Source organism: Carassius gibelio, chromosome A23 (genome assembly GCF_023724105.1).
Source record: "Carassius gibelio isolate Cgi1373 ecotype wild population from Czech Republic chromosome A23, carGib1.2-hapl.c, whole genome shotgun sequence".
Lineage (NCBI taxonomy): Eukaryota > Metazoa > Chordata > Actinopteri > Cypriniformes > Cyprinidae > Carassius > Carassius gibelio.
The window spans coordinates 4,695,999-4,721,637 of NC_068393.1; the positions used below are offsets into that span (position 1 = coordinate 4,695,999).

The following is a 25,639-nucleotide window of genomic DNA, read 5'->3' on the forward strand; positions in this document are numbered from 1 at the left end:
GGGGCCAGGTTAAGTAGGCTATTTATTATTCACAATTGCAATAAAACATGCTGAGTTTCCTTTTAGAAAATCGACAACAGAAGCTTTGAAAACATATTATTTATTATTTAATTTGTTTTGGGTAATTACTTTCCCCCCCTTATTCTCTAAATTGAAATAATTACAATAATAGCAATACATGAAAATTATAACAAAACCCTCCTTGTATGACACTAAAGTGCTTCTACCTCCAGGGGGCGACTGAAGGCTCATTGATTCGAATCCTCAATTGAACTTCGAATGAAAATCTTTCTAAAACGACTTCGAACGTGTTCCAAAAGAATACAGATGAGACGCGGCTTGTGTCTGAACAGAATGGGTCTTTATTCAGGAAATGAAAGAAAAAGATTGTAATCAACACCCCATTTAAATACAAAACAAATCAAAATAAGGAACAACATGATATTCAGTTTGCATATCAAAGAGCCATTCGGTAATAATTACAGTCTGAACACTTCATAAACCACTTGTGTGAATCTATACACAAACTTGATTTAGAAACCAGAACATAAACAATATCACAAAGATTTTAGCTTTAAAAATAATTCAAATTGAAATAATATTTTAGCAGTTAGCATCATAAAATTATATCTTTATATCTTTCCACATAAAAATACAAAATAATATTAATGACATATAATATGAAAAATTATCCCAAATATTTTGCTACTATTAGAGTTAAATAAAAAACAAGACACAAAAAACCTAAAAAAAAGGAAATAGAAATATGCATGAAAAAGTTTCTCCTTTTGTTAGCAAAACACTATCCAAAATAACTACAATCATTTACATCAGTACAAAGATATCTGGATTTAAAAATAGTTGCAATGAAAAAAAAGGGGTTTCATCTTTTCTGACAGTAAAAAATGACACTGTGGATCAGAAATTTGCAAAATATGCAATGAAAAAAATAAATCTGCATTAAAAAGGTATACACTGCAATTCTCACTTTTTTATACAAACATTAGAAACAGTATTGCACGTCACAACACAGATTCGAGGTTAGTAAGCCTTTCAAAATGTGTTATATTCAAGTTTCTGAGTATCAGTGAGGGGAGGGCTGATACCCCTCCATCTAACCAGGGAGAGTCTCAAGTGTTTTCCATGAACATAGTAGAACCCTCAATGCTTCCTTCCTTCAAATTAAATACACAACCAACTTAAATAGTAATCAAATTGATGTGTGCTTAGCAATAATACATAAATAGATTCATACACAAACACACACATAACTGCAGGGATGATAAAAAATAAAATTAAAAAACGGCCTTTTGGGTCTTCCAGTGTGTGTGAACGTAACCATAAATACGGGGGCAAGTCAAGTGAGAGTCAGAGGTCTACAGAAATAGAAAAATACAATTTAAATCAAATAGCTATCTGTCTACAAAAATAGTCAAATAAATATGATTTTTCAAAACGACGACGACAACGACAAAAACCCACACATACACATATGAAGCAACAGTGTTGAACACGAAAAATGGAGCGTACTACTCGTCACAGACAGAGAGAAAGACGACGATGACAATGAAGCGCCATCTTATTTAGCTCCCAGAAACACCGTCGCTACTTCTTACTGCGAGTACAGTACGGTAGATCTACGTAATCGCTTAAATAGAATCTGGGTCCAGCGTCTTACACAATAAATCAAATAAGTTACTATGTAAAAAATAAAGATATTTAAATTATTCAATAGACTTAAAATAGGTCACGATACTTCTACAACCAAATAGTATACAAAAAAAGGTGATGTGATACAAAATTAAAGAGACTGTTTTGCGTTCGACTCCAAACGTCAGAAAAAATAGCATTGGTTCTCAAGGAGGAAAGAGAGGAGAGAAATCAAAAAGGTAGTGCATCACGTGTCCTCAAGAGTCTGAAAACAGGTGACACGTTAACAAATAAATAAACACATATACGTAATAAATAAACACACAATCTCAGCTCACTGTTGACACTTGAAAGTTTAAATCACAGACACGAACAGTACGACAAGGGCACTGAATTCTTCACCAAACCCAAGAACACAAGGATATATAGAGTGCAAAAACAACGACAGACAGAAAGAGCAGTACAGTACCAAATGACCATTGCTTCTGTATAGATTGTCCATAAGACTGATCTGATCAAAAAAGCAAACAATACAAAACATTTTGCCACAGGGTTCCTTTTGTGAAGTTTCTCTCCTCTCTTTTCTCCACGTCAGATTTTGTCCAGAGATTAAACTACGAAATGCGGTGCTAGGCTCCGCCCACCACGCACAGACAGCGACCATGGGTACGATTAATTCGCGAATTCCTATGAACTACATCATATCAAAGCTACCACGGAAAACGTCCTTGTCCTGCGCTCTATCGCAGTTAGAGGGGTGGCATTTAGGGGTGTTCAGAGAGGGCAAAGGTTAAATGTCCAGGGACGATCCTCTGGATCACAGAGTTTAAATCAAACTGAAACGTCAATTCATAACTAGACTCACACGCCACGAAGACGAGACAAGAAAACCACAGGACAGCACACCGTCTCTTGACTAGTTATCGAGTTACAAAAAGGCAGAACTCACTACTCTAAAGACTAACGTCACTTCTCTCATAATAAGTTCGTAAAGGAATCATCACAACAACGCATGCAAAGGTTTTACGAAGAATTTTACAGTTTGTTTTTTCTTTCGATATTATATTGTTATATTATCTTATATCTAAGAGTGTGACCTTTTTTCGCCTCATGCTACATAAATTCCTCTGTTTGTCGTTAATATATGCATCATGTTTTGATTGTGTTTATTTTCTTTCTTATATGTGCTGGTAACCTTTACACTGCATGCAAATGATGTACAGCCACAAACATGCACATAAGTTTTCACATTCTGTGTTTCCATTGTGATGATTGGCCATGCCGTGCGAGAGGGAACGGACTGCATTTCTGTGTATGACATTGCCAGTGACATCCCAATGGCATTACATAGAACACCGACACTATCTATTCGTTATATCCTATATAGCAGCAAAGCTTCTTCTATAGCTTGTGATTAAATTGCAAGAGTAGAGCAATAACAAGCCAGATTAATATTCTGAGGTATTGTTTTCTTTTTGCCAGTGGAAAATGGAAAGTCTCAGTAATTAATTATTGAATCATTCCTATTCCTGCTAAGAGCACATTGGAGCGAAACATCAAGGGGGGAAATAATCTTCTTTTTCCGTTCTTTTTTTTTTCCTTTTTTGTATATTCTGCAGCAAACGTCTCTTTTTCAGGCCGCATGTTTAGCTACCTTTGGTTTGAGATCCATTCCAGGCATCAGAGATTACGTCATCAAGGGTTTTCCAGAGACAATTGCGCACTTTTCCCACTAGGGGGGGATTTAGCAGCAGACGGACACACGACGGACAGAACGAATGGACAGAACGGACAGGCTGCCCACCAAGTGAAAACATTCTCGTTTCTACCTTTTTTAAATCTCACATATAAAAATAATTTGAAAAAAAAAAAAAAATACAAAAAATCAATCTCTTTTTTTTTCTTAATCTCCTTTTTAAAAAAAAACATGAACGTACCACAAAAACTCTGTTCGAGCCTGAGATGTAAAGGGAGGGAGGAGAAAGAAGTGGTTTGGTGAAATAAACTGAGGCTTGTAGTGTTTCTGGCTGCTACAAAAGATAAAGATATATATTTATATATTTATAGTCATATATATTCTCTATGTACTTTATATGGTTATGTACTCTATACTGACAGCTTGGGTTAGGGGCCAAACTAAGCATCTTTTTTTCCCACAGCAGACGTGTTGTTTCTGCGTCGCCTTGCATGCTGTTGCTCCCAGCGTTCCCGGGATCCCCGTCTTCAGTTCCAGCGGAAGTGGATCTGGCGGGGACGGTCGGCTCCCTCTTTGACCAGCGGCTTGTGGAACTCGCGTCCGGCGCGGGAGTGGATGTTTGCCCAGCAGAACTCACAGTAATACTGTAGGCAAGTGACGTTAGCGCAAAAGAACGGGGCAAACTTTCCACCACAACGTGCTCCCTGGCATTCGTCGCACAGCTGGTCATCCAGCACATACGGCTTCACCTCCACCTGTGTCACATGAATAAGAGAAACATGGTTGTTTTTGGTTCATTTCTACTCTGGTAAAGTACAGCAGCTGTTATATTTAATTAAAGATTACCATGACCAGTTTTGGGTGAAATGCATTACTAAGTAATTCATTATTATTTATTTAATCCACCATTGTATTTCATTAAGAGTTGTTCTATATTTTATACAATATTTCATTCAGGATTTAACATTAAAATATAACATCTAATGTTAAAATGTAAATTTTTAATGTAACCTTCTCCGTTTAAATAATTTGGTCAGTTCAAGAATAATGTATGTAATTTGATATAATTTATTTGAAAGTCAGATCAGTTCATGTTTATCCTTATGTTGTTTAACTGGTCGAGGTTGATATGGGACTTAGAACGTAGTTTGCAATAAGTTATGCAATACTTTATAGAGAGAATGATTTGTATCTAATTAGACTGTTGATTATTGTTATTTTTATTTACCGTAACTTCCCAACGCTGACAATGAAATATTTATTGGGCGTCATTCATGAAACTTGCATTAATATATGAGTAAATTCTGAGTAATCTGGGTGTAAAACAGACTTTCCCAAAAACTCTCCTCTGGATTCACAAAGTCTTAGTAAACGTCTGATTTCATAGTTAAACTTGTATGTTAATGAATTCCAATCATTCGTGAATAGGCCGCTCGTCCACACTTATTCACAGTTAGCATAATCCGCACATATGAATCACAGCTACGCAAATTGGGTGTCCAGGAATGCTGTGGAATATTCTGGTCTAATTTCTCAGGTTTGGCTCCAGTATATTGCATAAATGCAAAAAAGACTAGACCATATGACTATCAATAAATATTCAATAATGTGTGACCACAAAAGTGTTTTTAGCCAGCTGAAGAAAAAATGTCAGGCGCTCTTCTTAAAACAACCGACTGGTGGCACTTGAGAACGCTTTGGTGGCACAGCATTTTTCCAGTTGAGACGCTTTAGTTGCTATGGTATGAAATATTAAAGGCGACAACGACGTACTAGCCTACTAGTATCTAATTGTTTAAGAATTTTACTAAATATGATAAAGCAGTAACCAGTAATATTGACTTCTCCATCATTGTAAGCAGTCATTGTACAAGTAGGATGTTTAGGTATCTGGCCCGACCCTCCTCTATTAATGGCGGGGTAAATAGTGTTGCTCGTGTTCCATGAATGAGGCCCATTGTGTGCAAATGACATGTACTACAAAGTGATGGGTAAACTAATGACACAATTAAAGCCATGGGTTAAGGAGATTTGGTATAATTATTACATGTAGTTAATGTCGCATAAAACGATGCAATGCAAGATTGTGCGTTTGTAGTGTTCTTCAAATAATGTATAATAATGTACTAGCAGATAATGTAATAATAAAATGTTAAGTACCCTTTCTTAACACAGTGTGATGGATGAACTGAAAGAAATATCGGTTGCATTGTGGCATATGTTCTTTGTCATACTGGACATTTGATTAGATCTTGCAAGTCTATGTACACAGGAAATAACAAATTAAAGTAGCATACTATGCACAGTATGCATACTACACACTACACACTACATAGTAGCATGGTAGTGTGCTATTCTGGGTGTTACTAGTCTCAAACAAACATGTACAGTAAGTGCCATCAACTTACCCGTTTGTCGATGTCGCCATGCTGCAGCTGGACGAATCGGGCGCTAATAGCAGCGATGTAGCTTTGCTGATTGGAGAAGGCCACACGCCCCGCCCCCTTTGGGTATTTCAGCTCTGGATCAGTGTCAATACCCGCATAACACACTCCACCATACAAGCGGTCCATGATCATGGCCAGCTCCACTGCAGAGAAATATTACATTTACATTACATTTATTCATTTAGCAGACGCTTTTATCCAAAATTACTTACAAATGAGGCCATGTCTCAGTTAGCTTAACACAGTACACATAGCAAGGGCTTTTAAAGAAAGACACCATTAAAGCATATTTAATACCAATAAAAACAACAACAACAACAACTTTTTAATACTTTTTGACACAGTTAAGAAAATAACAACAGTGAAATTAATTTTAGAATCTTTGTTGAGATAACTGGCATCTCTTCACATTGTGGACATCATATCCTGTAGTTTAAAACGAATACAACTACGAGCCGTGTGTTTGCCGTACCAGCTCTTAGTGGACGTGGTACTCCTCCAACAAAGATGGTCTTACGAGGGTCTAGCGGCTGAGATCCGTCCATCACATAATCACTGTCACTTAGGTTCCATGGACGAATCTGGACCTGAAAAACCACATACAAATCCTGCATATGAAACAAAGTGTACATGAAAACAGCAAAAAAACATACCATTGTGAAAAAGAAGTGCACTTAATTGCATGTTGAACTCTATACTGAATAAGCATTTGTAGTGCACTTCAAATATTAATAAAAGAGCTTCACAACTGTTTCTTAACTCACTTTGTAATAATGTCAAATAAGAATTGTTGCTTTTAAGTACAATTAAAGGATTGTATTGTAATGATATTTTGGTGTGCTTTGAAGCACACTTCTGTCATGACAACTCTTGGAGAGTTTAGCATGATAATATGAATGGCAGTGTTAATGTGTTCTTTCTAAGTAGAATTGATCTGCTACACTGCTGCTGCAAATCAAGAACTGAGACTTTCTACTGCCAACACATCCACAGACATCCTGCTGCGCATATAATATACATTAAATCATCCCCATACGTATATCTCATACATGAAATAATCACGAAGCAGTTCCACACAGGTGGAGCTGAGGGAGGTGGAGGGTTTCTGAACTGCTATAGTTCCTATCAGCCTGTGCCATCAAGACTTCATGTTAGAACTTTGGATTTATTTTGAAGTAAAGGCGGCCTAATGCTACGTTCAGACCAAACGTGAATAGAGCGTCAAATTTGCGTCTAGTTTGCCACTTGAATATTTTGAATGCATTCGCACATCTAGAGCAAAATAGACGTGTGTAGAAAGCAAGAGTTTGAAGCAAAATTTACGCGTGTCCAAGGCTAAATCCGCTTCTTGTGGGAGGGGCAAGTGCTAGCGGTTGTCTGTTTGCAAGATGGCTGTTGTTGATCGAGCACTCGGGTCTCTTCCACTTTTTCCTGCACACGTCCTCTGAATAAAACCATTATCTTGTTAGCGAAAAGTAGCTGTAGGCTATATTAGGGGGAAAATAGTTGTAAAAAACGGCGGGAAGGCAGCGGGTCGATAAACGTGTACGTGACTCAAAAGTTAAATGTGTATTTACAACACACTCTTCCAAGCGAGGTCCTTTTTATTCCTGAAATATGAACTTGTGTATGATACTTGTGTCCTATAGCTCCAGTTGACTCCTCACTGACAACATCAGTCGTTCCTCCATGTTGAATGAGTGACTCCTGAGCAGGTTCCTGATTCGTTAACGTGGCGCGGATTGATGGCAAAGTAAAAAAAATTCAACTCGGGCGTCAGATGCGAATTTTGCGTCAAACGGTTAAATGCACAAAAGCACCATTCACACGTAACGCGCCAGACGCTCAATTCGCGCGGACTAGATGCGTGAATGACTCGAAATTCCGTCTACTGCACTGCGCTAAACGCCTCATCCGCACCGCGAGACCTCCAGACGCGTGTAAACGCATCTTTACATTGACTTAACATTGAAATCATTCACGCTTGGTGTGAACGCAGCATAATGGTTAGAGAGTCAGCCTTGTAAGGGTGTGGGTTTGAGTCTCAGTACCGCTAGTAAATGGATGTGGGGGAAGTGAACGAACAGCACTCTCTTCCATCCTCACTCTAAAGTGTGCTTTTTTTTACAATTAGAAATTATTCACAATTACAGCATATTTAAAGTTAAATGCATGTATGTTTTTTCCAAAGCAACAAAACACTTATTTAAAAACAGATGGCCTGTGTCAGACACTAGTTAAGAAAAGATGCAGGCAAGATTGTTTGATGTTTATTCACTCATAGTGATGTTTCATTGTGTCCCTACTGGTTTAAATATCTGAAGTTTTCAGATGAAAAAATGAACACAATTTCCTCTCATCACTGAGATGGTATCATGGAGTCTGGCAGTATGTGAATGTATCTGGACTCACGGGCTTGTCTTTGATGGTGGGGCTGGACACACACAGGTAGAGTTTCCCGTCCTCCTCCAGACAGGCTTCGATCAGAGCCTGAACTGAGCTCTCCTCTTGGAACAGGAGGAAGGCGTAACCTAGACAACAGCCAATCACTGTAACCATGGCAACCAGAGCTCGGTGTAACATGACTGAATAAATAACTATTTAATATTCAGAAACTAAGGATCACAGCAACCAGAGGCACTGGGTGATTCTTAGTAGTTACAGAGCACACATTATTCTAGGGCTGCACGATTAATCAAAATCAAATTGAAATCATGATGAGGCAAAAGCTGCGATTGTCGTGCGTATCTTGTCAGGGAAGCACGGTTCTGTGACCAGTAGTAAATCTCCATCCGAAAGCCAGAGGACAGAATGTGCAAAGCTTCCATTTTAACAAAATGATGATAAAATAAAAGAGAGCTGTGAGTTGTTTCACATTTCTGGTGGCTACATTAACATACTGCATTTTTGTTATGAAGACTTATTATTCTACAATGTGAAAAACAGCAATAAAGAATGGGAAGGTATGTGCAAACTTTTATTTACATTATGTCCATTTCTATTGCTGTGTTTGATATGAATGTGGTGATTTGTATAATAGTACCTTTAGGGGGAAAGTAAGACTTGCTCTCTGCTTTGTGTGGCCAATCAACAACCAGATGACCAAAGCGCCGAAAACTGCTTGTGATTTCATCTGTGGGAAAGACGAGACCGTGAGAGTCAGATAAAAAGATTAGAGAGAGAACAGCAGGAACTGATACACATGTTTTATGTATATATGTATATATATATATATATTAATATCATTTGAATCTGCATTAGTAGAGTAAAATCAAACATCAGAGGTTAAAAGCAATCCCTGTTCAATATCTGCAAGGTGAAGCTCACTGATATAAATAATTTCCCTCAAATTCTCCTCTGAATGACAGTAAAAAAGCAGTTCTCAAAGGCTACAGCCATTTTGTTTGCAGATCTGCAATCTGTGGAGGTTTTATGTTTCTCAGTGCTGTTATCAGTAACCTGCCACCAGGAGATGCCAGAAACATGTCAGTGGCTTCAGGGCAAGACTGAAACAGATAAATGTGGACACTTCTTGAAAATGTTATCAAATCAAAATAATAATTGATTGGTAATAACTGTTTAAATCAATTAATAATTGATACTTCTGACTCCCTTATCTAAAACTGTTTTAAAATCTGAGATGTGTGCTGAAAACTATTTGCTTGTGTGAAATGTAATTTTATTTGTGCAGGTCTTAAAAAGGTCTTACATTTGTCTTAAATTTAAAAAAAGTCTTACATTTGATTTCAAAAATCCTGCAGACACCCTGGCACAATATATATTTATATAAGAAGCCGTGAAATGATTAATTAGGTTTATATCTGTGGTTTTTGTTTGTTTGTTTTTGGAAGTAGAAGTTATGAATGGCCGGTAACTGAAACATTTAGTAGCCAAATTGGCTGTTGAGTCAAAAAGTTGATTTCAATCCCTTAAATACGATATGGTTCAAACACTCTCTCAAACTGACCTTCATCGATGTCAGGGGGCAGACCGCCCACAAACACTTTGCGGGAGAACCTCTCGATGCGCTCCCCGTTCTGATGGGGGTAACAGTGAGAAGACCCCAGGACCCCCTGGTTTCCATGACCGTCATCTAGAAGACCGTCATCAATGGGGAAGAGTGAGGAACGTCCTATTAAAAAGTGAAAGACAGGTGAGGACACTTGTTAACACCTGGTGTTTACCTCCATCTTAGGTGATCTGATCAGCCTTAGGGTGCAATAGGACATTTAACATCGCACATTTGTTTCGAACTATCTCCACAGTTGTCTTTAGCACTGTCCATTTGCGATCAGACCACCTGAGATATATAAAGCCATGTATAAATCATTGGTTCTGTCAGTGAACTGCAGCTCTCAGTCAGTATAAGCCTCAAAAACACATGATATTGATAAACTCAAATTGTTGGTAGTGGTCAGTGTCAGTTCACACATATACACCATACACAGACACAGAATACTGCCATGCCAGCACAGATAGTGTAACGAGCAGTGGATTTTACCTCGTCGTCTCCCATAGCTCCTGGCTGCATGTGAACAAAAACAATACAGAACACTGTGAAACAACTGATTGAACACTTAACTTCATGACTGTGTAAATAAAGGCAAATGTTTATGGATGAAATATTAACTACAGCTGGCCATCATGGACTGGATGCTGGTGTTCCCTAAGGCCACAAACATACTTTTGAAACTAGCATGACTAAGACTTAATCTTATTATTGAAATAAAAATGAAGCAAATTACAAACAATGGAACAAATCAGCACAAGAGAAGAAAAGTACAAATTAAATGAATGTGTTTTTTTTAAGATCTATGGTCTATCTAAGAGAAGTATTTGGGAAATAAATACTACATAGACTACAGAAAGTATTTAAATGTAAAATGAAACACTGCATATCTTTCACTGTATTACACACACATCAATTCTGATCAAAGCTACAAAGTTATTCAGTCAATATCAGTTTGGTTTTTGATTGGTTTGGATTAATTAATAAGGACATAAAGAGCGGCAGGTTTGGCAGGTTTATTATGCTGCTGTCACTTTAAGACCTAATAAACACATCCAATGTACTGACGCATATCCGATTTTCTCTCAACTGTTTACAATCAAGACACTGACTGTGTTAACCTGAATACTCACAAACACAAGCATTCTGACATATTTTCTTTGTGTATTTGACCATTTAGGTGCAACCTGATTTTTCCGGTAATTTAGTTTGAAGTGTTTTGTTGGAAAATGTGCAGTTTTGATTTAAAAAAAAAAAAAAAAAAAAAAAAAAAAAATGAACCTACAGCCTTAAACCTAACACTCAGTGTGGTGTGGGCAGGTTGTATGACATGTACTAATAAATTAATTAATGAATAAATGAATTCTAATTAATTCATTTGAATTTTCTACCAATTTACCTGACCAACATTAATGAAAGCTCTTCGAAATCTAACTAACACATGTCCTTCTTGCCCATGTGACCCAAACATGCTCCACAATGATCAGGCCTGAGTTTCTCAAAAGCAATGTAAGCCTAAGTCGATCGTAGGACCATTATCACCACAGGTCTCTAAGATCCTCTCAGCTCACAATGCTTTTGGGAAATGTAGCCCAGGACAGGTTGGTCCCAATCTCATTACCACTCTTTTGTCCATACTTTTTTGTCTAAATAAAAAAATATATAATAAAAGTATGGTTGCACATACTGTAGACTTAGTATGCCATGGGTGTCCAGACTTGTTCCTGGTTCGTCAACGTCCTACAGAGTTTAGCTCCAGCTTGTCTCATACCTCACCTGCCTGGATGACTCTAGTACTTCTGAGTTCAGGGGTTGGAGCTAAACTTTGCGGGACACTGATGCTGTGTCCAAATATGCCTTATTATGCCTACTTCGATACTAAATGGTAGGTAAAAAAAAACTATTTTTGAAAAGAGTAGCATGTTCAAATTCATAGTATTAAAAAAAAAAAAACAGTAGGCGAAAAGTACCCGGATGACCAGCTGAGATCCTAAAGTGCAGTAGGACACGTCACTACCCCATGAGGCCACGGCAATGATTTATGAATAGCAGTGAAATGATGCAACTGATGCTGGTAAATCACATGACAGTAACAACATGGTGGATGTAATATGTCCAAATTCATTCCTACTTCCCAAATTCATACTAGATCATACTTTTAATGGTCGCCAAGAAAGTTATAACCCAAATATACTACCTACACTAGACAGTAAGTGATTTCGCAGAAGCTTGGGTCTCTAAGAGTAGAGTTAAAGACCGCTGAATTAAATAGTCAGATCACATATATCACTTTATATGGACCACTTTGCTGATACTGGTGTCAGCCATAAGAAAAAACTATACTGGTCAACCACTGGAACGATTCAAAGTCCATTCCCAAAACCGATAATCTGGTCTCTATACGTCTCTGGTCTATCCATCAATGTTCCTCTATAGAGGTCCACCAGACAAACACTGTAAGTGTAATTTTTCTGGTTGGGGTTTTGTTCAGGTCACTTACCCTAAATATGAGCAATAGTAATACTGACGGCTGACTGACACCACTGATTCAAGACACAAAGCAAACAAAATGAAGGCTTTTGTCTACAACAACAGTTATTTTTAGAGTATAATCTATGATGATCCAATTACCCTAAAAAGAAAGCAACAGCTGTTACTGAAATATGTCATCCCGAGAGAGCAAAGCACAATTTTCCACAGCTTTAGAGACTGTGATACCGAATATCAGCTCAGCCAAACACAACAGAGCTGAGTTCAGTCACGCTGGTGAGAAGCGGATGGAGCCCTACTGGCAGACGCACCGTCTGGATGCAGCGAGCGGATTGGTCAGAAAGGATTACCTCACCATGTAACAAAGTGAAATGCTAAATTGTTGAAATTCCATTACAGAGCTACTCATTTGTAACTCAGGTGCAAAACAATCTGGGGAATATGTGTGAAATAACATTAAGGAAATATTACATAAATTACTTAAGCGAGTGGCAAAGTGAGCCAAACCACAGCATAACGACCTGAACAGAGGATTTCAGAAACACAGATGAAGATATCAAGCCCCAGACTGCATTGGTACCTCCATTAAAAAACATCTCTCTAAAATTATTTATTGTGGCCCAATGGTCCAAAGGTACAGTAACCTTCAATGCTTCAAGGTGTAACTGGGCAGAACTTTACGGTTAAACAAAGTTTGTCCAACAATTAAATATCAATAAAACTACTAGAATAAAAAAAAAAAAAAAAAAAAAAAAAAACATTGATGCTAGATGCTAAATGCAAACAAACATCCATTGATGCTAAAATAACCCAAATTTTAAGAGTACGTCACATCTCTGGGAATAGTAACTTCTTTCAAGCAGCCCATCTTCATCAAAAAGATCTATGTTAATACGTTTCCAGGCCTACATTGGTAAAAATGACCCCTGCTCCATATGAGTGTTTTACAGACAGCAGAAAATAAAAGAAAAACTGTAGCTCACTGTCATAATTACCATTGAGCATGAGTAGGCTGTCAGCGCCTGGGTGGGGGCATCCCACACGGCCTGAACATGAGAGAGGGAGACAGAGAGAGAGACAGGGCAGTATGAAACATACAGCCATGTGCCAGTGTTACAAAACCTACAAAGCTGCCTATTTAGGGAGCATTTCAAGCTGTTACAACTCACTGCAACAGACCAGCTAACAACCTTTGCATTTCTGGCTGCGGGTTTTTTTAAACATCACATCATTAGCTTAGCAACATGTTAGCTGAATCACTTCCAGAATGACTTTTTTCCAACTGATGATTGATAAAAACACCCATCAGAATCCCCCAGAATTAAAAGATACTGAGCATTTAAAGCTGTAAATGACCAAACTGCAGTGCGTGCTTATAATAAACCAAATGAGATGTGTGTTGATATGGATGCTAATATAGTTATTGTTATAGTTATAATTCACATCAACAGATCTTAAGAAGTTTCCATTAAGATTCTGCCCGATAAGGCATGGGACAACAAAGCAGGAACCCATGACACTCACGAGGAATGTTTCTAGAAATGATGAACTAGCTTTGCTGTGTTACTACGTCACACTTACCTTTGACCCCGGTCACATGACACATGCACACACAGAGTGTCAAATCTCTGAAGCTCTGTCACATGACACATCCCAGTTACACCCAGGAGCTCTTAAGACAGAAATCTTGACTCTGAATCTGTGTTTGTCAGGGGCTCAGTAACATGGGGATGGTTAGGATGACGGGCCATGTCAGGGCAAATAAAAATTAGATTCTGCTGATTTGTCACCCAGAGATTCGATTTTGTTGAAATTGTACGGTTTGCAGTGCTTCTTTTTGTGTTTGTGTGTGAGAAATATAAATGATCTTTTTTTCTGTGTGATTTTGGGGTCAAATGTGGAAACCTGCACATGTTGTCCTGAGATGTGTCTTTAATCTAGTCTGACCGATTTTTTTGAAAACATCCAGGTACACAGAGAATCAGCTGTAATTCTTCCAAGTCCTCACACACACACACAAACTAACACACACACACACACACACACTCCATCTGTTGTCCAATTATTAAACGTGGACGCTCCTAGAGATTTTCATTTCAATGTTTCACAGAGCTCCTGTCGTCTATCCACAGTGAATCAAACAATTGTTTCGTTTCATCTGCTCTGATTACGCACAACAACATCACCAGACCAACCAATACTGCATCGCATCTGCCAAGTGTTTAATATTTCAACAGCATTGTGTTGTTTCGAGTGCTTTAGCTGGTGTCAGCACATTCCCCGTTCACCGAGCCGTCGTTTTTTAAGCACGTTTCTTTGGAGTGGCTCACTCAGGACATCTCCCACGATCTGTTTGATCAAGCACACGACAGTATTTTTGAAAAGCTAAAGCACAGGTAGCTTAGCTAATAAAACATTTCAATCAGAATCTGGTAGTTTTCTACTATTAACCTCCTAATTTAAACAGATTAAAGTCAACATGAAATGCCATTTGAAAGTTATACCACTTCCATACTTCCTGACTGAAACAGGACATTCCAAAGCTTCCCGGTCTTTCCTTAGTGATAAAATTTCTATTATATATTGTTGTTTGCTATTATTGCTGTAACCTTTATAAAAACTGACAGTAACCAGTCTTAAATTATAGTGTTAACCGAGGCAAGAGTTTACAATGGCTGCATTATATCAATCATGCACAATCAAGTGTATTAAAATAAATACTTTCATGTTGATTTTAAAGGAAGGCCTGTGTAAACCGTAGAGACCTCAACTCACGCTCCTGTCCTTTATCTGTCACACACAGGGTGGCAGAGTGTGTCCTGAGCTAAATATAGGCCGTACCCACGCCCTTGCCTCTCTCTCGGTCTCTGCAGTAAGTGTCTGGTCCATCTGCTCCAGCAGGCTGAACGAGAAGCTCCAGTGAGAGGGGCAGACTGAGAGTCAGTGTAGCGCAGAGCCACTCCCTGATCACAGCACCACACACCCCTCTGCCCTCCTATGACACACAAACTGCTCCGACTGAACCATACTTGGGCTTAAATCAAGCAAAAGGCCAAGACAGACAGTGCATTACAGTAATTTTACCATGGAGCATGGTAGGGCTGTCGATTATTCCCTTGACATTTTAATTTCGATTATTATTTACAATCATCACAGTTTACATTGATTGATGTCTACACCATTGTTTGAAGCAACCGATGAAAATAAACTAACGCACTATAAGTCGCACTTTTTTTCATAGTTTGGCTGATCCTTCGACTTATAGTCAGGTGCGACTTATTTATCAAAATTAATTCGACGTGAACCAAGAGAAATGAACCAAGAGAAAACATTACCGTCTCCAGCCGACAGAGGGCTCTCTTGGTAAATAAATAAATAAATGTGACTTATAGTCCAGTGCGACTTATATATGTTTTTTTCCTCATCATGATGTATTTTTGGACTGATGCGACTTATACTCAGGTTCGACTTATAGTCCGAAAAATACGGTATATAGTATTAAGCCTCAAATGTCAACTATAGATTGGATTGTTTTTTTCTTTAAATGAAAAAAGGTAAAAATATGCATGTTATTATAATGTTATATTAAAACTATCATTAAAACAATGGTAAAACCCTTAAGATTACATGTATAAAGAAAGAAAATCACATATTAAGCACGCAGAATAACATAAGTGGACTTTGAATGATTAATTGCCGCTTTGAACGATTGCGTTATTGTGGCATCCGTAATTATAATCGCAATTAGAAATTTGGTTCGGCCCTAAAGCATGGAGTACTTGAAACCTTCAACATAAAATGCTAGGGGACTTGATCTCATCCATTGAGAATTCACTCATTGGAGAAAAGTGGGCATAAATTATCAAAACTTAGGGAGGAGGTTAAAGGGAAGGGGTGAAAACTAAGAGAGATGTGTGATGTCACCCAAAATAAAAGGTCATTTCAGAGGCCTAGCAAAGAAATGCACTTAATTGTAATGAATGTGCACTTGTAGAATATTTTCTAAAAGTGTACTCATAGATAATGTAATAAATGAAATAAAATCCCATTTAAGTGGACTTGATTTTCATGACACATTTAAGCACACTCTTAAAATGCACACTTTGTAATAATGTCAAATTTAAAGTTTTACTTTATAGTACATCTTAAATCATTATATTTTACAAATCTGTCGTTGTTCTTTAAAGTACACTTATTTTGATGTGTAGACTAACATACTAAACATACTTCAGTCCAATCCACACTAAATCTTATGTTGATTATAATCGAACTGCTTTGTGTTGTTTTACATACATTTAAAGTTATAAAATATATTAAATGTAGTCAGTAATTACAAATATATTTAATTATATGAAACACAAGTTTCGATTAAAATTCAATTAAAATATATTCTAGTTTTGCATAAATGCTCGTCAGTACATTCAGCAGTACACTTTAATATTTCCAAGACAATAGAAGTAATTATCAAATTACATATAAAGATTCTTTCAGCTAATTGCATTTAATATACATTTAAACTATGATACTTTTTTGTAATTTAACTACAATTAACATGCAGTTGTGTGTCTGAAAACATGACATTCAGTTTATACGTAAGTATATCCTTTTAAAGGAATAAGTACTTTTTTTGAATGTATGCTGAAGTGTACTTCTTCACAAAAGTTGAATATTGATTAAATACTTTGGAATAATAATATGTTGAATACTGAACAATAAGTGGAGACAAAATAATCAATTGTGATTTCATACTGACATTTAACAGAAGCAAAATCACTATTTCACAAAGCCACAGGTAGCTAATTGCTTATGTTAGACTGATTTATGAATAAACCAGACAAAAAAAATGAAATACACAACAAGTGTGCATTATTATGTTAACTGAACTGATGTGTGTTTACAGGTGTCGGATATTGGCCATATACAGTATATTTACAGCCCTGGCCCCAACTGAGCCTGGTTTCTCCCAAGGATTTTTCTCCATTCTGTCACCGATGGAGTTTCGGTTCCTTGCCGCTGTCGCCTCTGGCTTGCTTAGTTGGGGTAACCTCATCTACAGCGATATCATTGACTTGATTGCAAATAAATCCACAAACACTATTTAACTGAACAGAGATGACATCACTGAATTCAATGATGAAGTGCCTTTGACTCTCATTTTGCATTATTGACACACTGTTTTCCTATTTAATACTGAAAAGTGCTTTGACACAATCTGTATTGTTAAAAACGCCATATAAATAAAGATTTACCTTGACCTAAATATCCCCACTTTTAGATATTAAGAAACATTTTCCTTTAGAAGCAACAGTTACTGTCTCAAAGCTCAACACAACCTTCTCAATTATACCCTCCTTTTATTTCCATTAGTCAAAAGTAAAGAAAATAAGCTAAATCAGTACAAAACACTGTACAGACCTGACATGAGCCATATATATCCATCAGACATGAATCTGTCCTCAATACACATTCTGCAATAAACATGTATTCTGTCTTAAAAGAGAAATGCATCTTACCCTTGAGAGGGTCCTGCTCCGCCCTCATGATGTCGATCAGGGAGCTCTCCAACGAGTGCATGTTCAAGCTGTCATACATCCTGGACCGATCCTGAGGAAGAGAGAGAGTTGAGGAACATGTCAGTATGTAGTCTGTACTGGAGTTATGGGATTGCATGCAGCACACTCATGCAGTCCGGAGCACACCAGAATGCAGGGAATGGCATTTTTCCCGGCTGCCAGTTCGCAGGTCACCACTGAATCCCTGAATACTGCGGCAGACTGAATGTTGGAATGGCCACAGGAATTTTGTTTGTAGAGCTGTCACGAGTGGAATTAACCAGGTGTATTTTGGACCGAAAGTTACCAAACTAGTCTCTGCGTGATGGTGTTTTTTAGGCAGAATGAAACCAGCGTCTGTGTGGCAGATTTGTGTGTGCCGCTTGGTTTTGTTTTTCAGCCGCATTACCAGAAAATCCCTCTTGTATTCTGCAGACGTTTAAAGCTGCATCCCATCTCCCGGTCACAACACCTGCCTGACAACATGCCACAGATATCTGCGTCATTACCACAATGAGCCCAAGAAGGAATGTGAACATGAACACAGCCTCACAGACCTGTGTGTGTCTCACACAGACACAGACACACACACAAGACCAAGAACAGAAGCTCCAGCCTCAACAGAGGAGAGCCTCATTATCAACACACTTCCGAAAACATACTGAATGTGCACTCGTAGTGTACTTACCAGTGTACTTACAGATAATATTAATAAAAGGCCGCTTGAGTGTACTTAAAGAGCACTCTTTCATGACTTACAGACACTAAAACCACTATTGCAACAACCTTAACAAATGTTAGTCAGAATGGTGTGCACTTTGCTCTTCATAACCTCTAGTTTGTGTAAATTATGCTGCAGTATGAAGTGTTTTAGTATATGGTCCAGCAAACAACAAGTCTAATATGTGCTACAGCTAGTCTTGCTGACAGATAAATGGATACCTATGATGGACGCAGTTTAGAAAGCACAAAGGGAGCAAGTGTTGACCGCATCACACACAGATGCTTCCCATCGGCCCTGTCACGGCCATCTGCCTCCCAGTTAGAGCAGCTTTTAGAAAGCAAGAGCTTATATCATTCCAGCATCCAGTCGTGTTCACAGACCCACACAGCGCCGCTTGCAGACAAGAAGTTAAATATAGTTTCAGCAACATTGCCAGAAATAGTGTCTGAAAAGCAGCTCAGTCCTCCAGTGAAGAACACGAGGCCTGAAGACTCTTGATCCGAGGGTTTGGGGTTTATGCTTCCATTCAATACCAAATTTGAAATGTTTATTAAAAACACGTATAGGCTAGGCTCAATTTTTATAACCTCTTTTTCCTTTTCTCTTGCATCCATTTCAGAGTTTTTCATCAACCTGCCTAATAATCAAAACCAGTCTGGTTCAGGACGTGTTCCTGAGTTATTTTAGACCAACACTTGGGTCTAGGACTCAGCATTGATTTTAAACACATCTCGTCTACACACCTGAATCTGAAACTGAATGAACTCTTTGTAACAACATTGCGTCTCTGTAATTTCCTCCTTCCTCCATTTCTATCTGTCTTGTTTCTCTTGTCAGAACATGACGCATTTGATCTCAGGAACGCCGAGCAAACGCAGAGAAGGAAGGAGAGGACAGGAGGAGAGAGGAGAGGCCTGGAATGTGAGGAATTCAAGCGGCACCCTGTTTATGGAAACGAACAATACCGTAGATACTAGTAGAGTCGGACCTGTTTCCTTAAGAGAGGAGGAAAAAAGAAAATGATGAAGGCCAGACCGCATGCATTGCACGTTCCTCATTTTAGTTCTGTTAAGCTTGGCATTAAAGGAATTAGCTGTGACGTGCCAAACACTGATCTGCTCTAGAATGAAGTACAAACCAACAATGAATCCTGAGTCATTTTGTTCTTGAGTCCTTAGACCATACCCATATTACAACACGTCCTCCAACCCGTACGCCCATATAGGTCACTTGTCAAAATCCCTGAAATAAGACAACGTTGGTAGAGCATTGCGTTATATGACGATATGCGATCATGTGATCATGGCATTGATCCCAGAGAACGCACATGCTTATAAAATGTACATGCACTGTAAATCACGATTTTGCATGATTCGGTTTAGGGGCGGGGTTAGGTGTGGTCATCTGTACGAATGCGTATGAATTAGCCACCTAGTAAAGTATGTACTAATTGCCGTGAGATCAGGTTGGACTGTGTGAAAAGTCCACACATTGCATTTAAACAAACACACATTTTGATTGGTAACATACGTCATTTCGTTTTGACAGACGCATCACGACACTGCCATTATTTTTACAACTGCTAGAGGGCACTTCACTTTAAAACGTAAATATAGGTCGTAATAAGGTGCTTGCACAAACTACCTACAGGGCTGTTTTTTGTTGGAGGACAGACCAACCACAGCTCTTGACAAGAGAAAGACAAATGAAATATGTCAAAACAAAGCAGGTTTAATCCAAGAGTATCTATGGGGATCTATAGCCGTTAGCACATCATCCTTACCCTCTTCTGTCGCTAAAAGTACCAGTAAATGGTGCCATGTCGATACAAACATAAAAAGTAACAATAGCAGTGAAGGTTTAAAGCTGAAGCGGGAGGATGAACACCCGGCTACAGGTGCCAGAGACGGGGAGTTTCCTCGTACACTTCAGTGATTCACATGTAAATGACCTGCTGTTTCACTCCATCTACAAAACAATGACACAAATCTGTTTCTCTTGCTGCTTTCTCTGTCAGCCTCACACACCCTCACAGTTTCTCACTTTCAGCTTGGAAGTGAGACACTTTCAGACTCTCATGATCTAAAATTTAATTAGGGTTGGGCAATATATTGAGTATTATTTACTATATGGTTGCGATCATTTTCTTTTTATTTTCTTTTTTTGTGGATAAAACATTTTTATTTATTTTTTTCGTTTATTGGACCATCATTTTGCAACTATTTTACTTGCAAGTATTTTAGCATTTTGGCTATTTTAATTAACTATTTCAAATAATTTATTCATAAGAACTGTATGGTTTGTTGGCACCATCACTCAAAAATGTTCACGGAAGTGCCACAATTTACATATAAAAATCATTTTTGGATTAATTTTAACTAGAGTTTATGTATTTTGCTACTTGCATTAAACTTTTTTTTTAAATGTCCTTTTTTTGAATTGCTACGATTTGGTTGAAATGATTGTTTCCTCTTATACACTACTGTTCAAAAGTTTGCGGTTTGTAAGATTTTAATGTTTTTAAAAAAAAAATCTATTATGCTCATCAAGACTGCATTTATTTGAATAAACAATAACATTGTGAACTATTATTATTACAATTTAGCATCATTTTTTCCTATGTGAATATATGTTAAATTGTAATTGTTCTCTATATTTTCAGCATCATTCCTCCAGTCTTCAGTCACATGATCTTCAGAAATCAGAATAATATACTAATTTGCTGCTCAAGAAACATTTCTGATTATTATTATCAATGTTTAAAACAGTTGTGCTGCTTCATATTTTTGAGAAAACTTTTTTTTTTCAGCAATATTTTGTTGATAGAAATGTCAAAAGAACAGCATTTATTTGAAATATAAATCTTTTTGTACAATAAATGTGTTTACTGTCACTTTTGATCAATTTTATGCATCCTTGCTGAATAAAAGTATTACTTTCTTATTTCTTAATACTTTCCCCAAACGTTTGAATAGTAGTGCATTTTTATAATTTTAAACCGTTTCAGAGCAAATATATATATATATATATATATATATCCCCCCCATCCCAGTGCCAGGAGATCTGAGAAAATCAATAAACACAGGTTGATGGCCATACGAGCATCTAACGGCACATCTAACAGCAAACAGGAAATGAAGATTGAATTGATTTTGCCAAAAAGCACACTGACACTAGACGGGCTAATTTCTCTTTATCGTCTGATGCAGATGCATACTGACCAGAATGTAAATAATAGCATGGACCCTGCTGCATGGGCCGCCCATCCCAGCACACACGGTACATACCTGCAGCGGCAGCGGCAGCAGAGTGTTGCTGTTGTTGTCGCTACGGAACATGTTTTCTTCGATCCAGGATTTCGGTCCCAGGAAGCCGGCGGAGCGGGGAAACTTGGGCGGGGCGATGACGTTACTGGAGAAGGGTTTCTTCATGGGAGAGATGTGGTTGACCGAGCCGGGCACACCCATGCCGCCCCCCGCGCCGGTGGTCTCTGCCCCAGGACACCCCTCCAGAGGTCCAGCCGCTGCCCTGATGGCTGCCCCACGGCGACTGCTTCATCATGGGCTACAGACAGACAGAAAGTACAGTCAGGTACAGTCAGCTTCACTCGTTGGGAATGCTCTCGGCCGTCTGTTTTTAGTCATGCACAGCTCCTGTCTAACTGAATGTGGGAAATGTCAAAATCTCAAATAAAATCTGACATGAATTCATGGTATTATAAAGGTTTACTTCCCTCAAATAACATTTCTTAAGCTGTGTGTTTCCGGTGGATAGAGACAGTGAGCATGTGGTGTTGGAGAAAGAGCAGTTTATTGAACAGAAATCTGCCTAGTTAAGTGTGAAGTATTGTATTGAGTGTGCACTTTATTGCATAAATGAGTTAAAAGTTAAACTATTTGGAGAACACTAGCATACCGATGACCTCAATGCTAACAGAAACTAAAAGCTAGAAATATAATATAATGTGTGTGGGAATCTGAGTGAGACTGACTATGCCAGTGTGTGTGTGTGTGTGTGTGTGTGTGTTACTTTGAGCGTGGCCAGGCTTTGCCTTGCTGTACAAGTAAGAAGATTTAAAGCTTTACATCTTACACTCCACATCTCGTGAACACAGTGGCTACAACACACACTCTCTTGATCCTACAACATATGGCAAAAAAACACACACAAACGCGCTTCTTCACAAAGCGTACACACCAAACACCAGACAAACACATTTTCAGGATCAGCATGTGTTGTCACCGCATTCTGTGCACAACTCTCCCCAAATAAGAGTTCCCACCCATCTCCGTAATGTCTTACCAGAAAAAAAAATAAAATCATTATTTTCCTGTAACATAAAATTACTCACAGTGTGATATAAGATCATGGTCATACCTCTCACACCTACACACACACACACACACACACAAGTTTCTGGACGCCTGAATAGAGGGTGTCTTCAGCTTAAATCTAATATCATGCTAAAAGACATTCACTCTTAACAGCTGCCACACCAGCATGACTTCACATGTAGGAATATCACTGTGACCCATAGTTGCCACTGCTAAAATCATGTGACCGTCTCCCCCCCGCCTCTACCCCACCCCCACAAGACCAGACACACACACACACAGATACTGAGGCCTACCATAATTCACCACCACCAGATACCAAGATATTGCATCTGCACAATGCATATCACTCATAATGCATCTAGAACACTTCACTCTATCTGAGTTTTCTTGTAGGAAACAGACGCTAGACTGAATCAGATCAGTACCTTGTGTTTTAAGTCAATTCATTGAAAAAAAAGGCCAATAAGAGTCATTTATTTGTAAATCTGCTTATATTGTGTGTTTGCTGTTACTTTCCAGGGAAGCCAATGCAATAAAAAAACATGCTGTGTATGTGTTGGGTGTGTTTTTTTTCTTTCTTTTCTTTTTTTTTTTGCAGCACCTCATCTTATCAAGTCAAGTTAAAAGCAGTCTGCAAACGCACATCATTGATCTAATAAACTATCATTTATTTTGTGCTAATGTAGATTCGTTAGCTATGCAATGAACACTGTTACACATTTTTAAACATGCAAATATAACATCAAAGAAATGCTGAAATGCAAAGGAATACTAACATTCACCAAAATGGCCCCCATGCCATTGCAATGCCTGTGCAAACTGCAGATTACAGTAATAACAGCTTTTTCTAAAACTGCTGCAGTTTAGCAGGGTGTTGACGTCTCCGGCCTCTAAGCTCTCGGTAGGAGATTTCACTGAATGCCCTAAAGGTCAAGACATCCCCGGAATGTCACGTGAAGCCCTTGAGCCTGTGTCCGCTTTAAAAAAACAAATGTGTGGATGTGTGGAAAAAAAACACACTACTATTTTCTGCACTGTGCGACGTGAACACAGATAACCAGCCACATTTGTGCAAAACTGTTTCATTTAGAACCAGTGCACGCTGTTCAGAATAACGCATCCCACAATGCACTGAACTCGATCTGACCTTGCATTTCCACTGACTTCTCTTTCTTGACTCACCAATTCATTGTTCTACCACAAGTTATGACACAACACCAAATTGCATTAAAGGGCACCAAAATGATGAGATTACATATGTCATTCACAGTGTTTCATACTAGAATTTATGAGGCTACGGTTTGAAACATTTACTGTTGCATAATGCATACTGGTGTAAATATGATTTCTGACAGACTTTTCCTATGCTTACTAAAGCTGCATTTAATCAAATATACAGTGTAACTGTAAACATTATAAAAATATTATAGGAATTTAAAATATTTCAAGGCCGAGACTGCGTCACAATGACAGTCCTTCTACAAAGGCTCCGGATCTGCACCAAGTGTGTGCGTGTTTCTCAGTGAACACGTCATGTATTGTGTTCTCTCACCTGGTGGTGGTGGTTGTAGTTGTTCCTCTGCTGCAGAAAGGCGCCCTGCTGCGGGGGGATCTGCGGGCTGACCGGGGACCGGCGGCTCTGCGGTGCCTGCGGGGGGACGCTGATCTGGGGGGGAAAGGGGCTGCTGAAGCCCTGCACTGGGCATGGGTTGGGCGAGAAGCTCTGGAAAAAACTGGGGTTGATAGAGGAGGGGATGCCCGGGTAGAAGTTGTCGGGCTCGGTGGTGGGGATCGGGTTTATTGCGTTAGCGGAACTGGAGACGGGTGGAGGCGGTGAGCTCGTTTGCACGGACCACGGCGTTCCGAAGGCGGGCAGGGTGGGGGAAGTCGAGCCGCCGCCGCCGGTGTTCTGCATCTCCGGGAAAGCAGCAGCGAGCATGTTACTGCCGCCGGTGCCGGTGTTAATGTGGTGGGCGCTGGGAGACTCCATCTGGGTCTTCACCTTGAACGATGGCGCATCGGTGTCCAGGCCCGTGGAAGAGGAAGAGGGGTACGGCTGTTGTAGCTGCTGCTGCGGGGGCTCAGTCTGCTGATGTGTGTTCCGGTCGCGCTGAAGGTCACCGGCTGTCTGTGCGTGACCTACAGTGGAGAAGCGGCTCGGGTCGCTGTCGGCGGCGGCGCTGGTCTGCTCGCTGTCGGACTGAGAAGCTGTCAGCCCCGCGGGCTCATCCTGCATGTTGCGCTGATGTGACGGGAAGAGAGGGGACACCAGGGGCGAGCTGCTGGGGCGCACCGGGGACGCGCTGGGATAGGGTGTGAATGCGCCTCCGCCGAACCGTGTGGAGCCGCTGCTGATGTTCGCTGTCTGCAACAAACCGAACCCGTAATCACCCATTTAACTGCGTCAAAACAGCGCAGCGCTCCTATTCCCAGGCCTGCTCAAGAACAATAAAAGAGGCACTCTGTGTCCTATAACTTCCTACAGCCTGTTTGGAGCGAGAGAGGAGGAGCTTTCGGTCGAGTCAGAGAGCCGCAATGTGCGCGTCACTCATTCGTTATTCAGACCAGTCCTCCCGGTCTGAATGCTGCTGAGCTTGCTCTGACACTGTCGGAAAGATGGCAGCTGCTTGCTCAACTGCTCGTTCGGGTGTCTTCCAGTCTTTTCACCTTTAGCCTTTATTATCTGCCGAGGCCATATGGTTCATGCGTGGCTGTAATACAGCAATAATAAACT

At 39.2% G+C, this 25,639-nt stretch overlaps 1 protein-coding gene across 1 annotated transcript; it reads right to left on the reverse strand.

Annotated features, from left to right (window-relative positions):
• Window positions 1–339: 339 nt before the first annotated feature.
• LOC127944831 (cytoplasmic polyadenylation element-binding protein 2-like) lies at window positions 340–25,389 on the reverse strand. The gene is given in 11 exon segments (XM_052541136.1): window positions 340–4,101; window positions 5,755–5,936; window positions 6,266–6,380; window positions 8,206–8,324; window positions 8,837–8,926; window positions 9,761–9,925; window positions 13,288–13,338; window positions 17,806–17,896; window positions 21,856–22,044; window positions 22,046–22,132; window positions 24,458–25,389. Coding segments are annotated over 11 exon segments (2,160 nt in total). The 5' UTR covers window positions 25,301–25,389; the 3' UTR covers window positions 340–3,873.
• Between the last annotated feature and the right edge of the window lie 250 nt (window positions 25,390–25,639).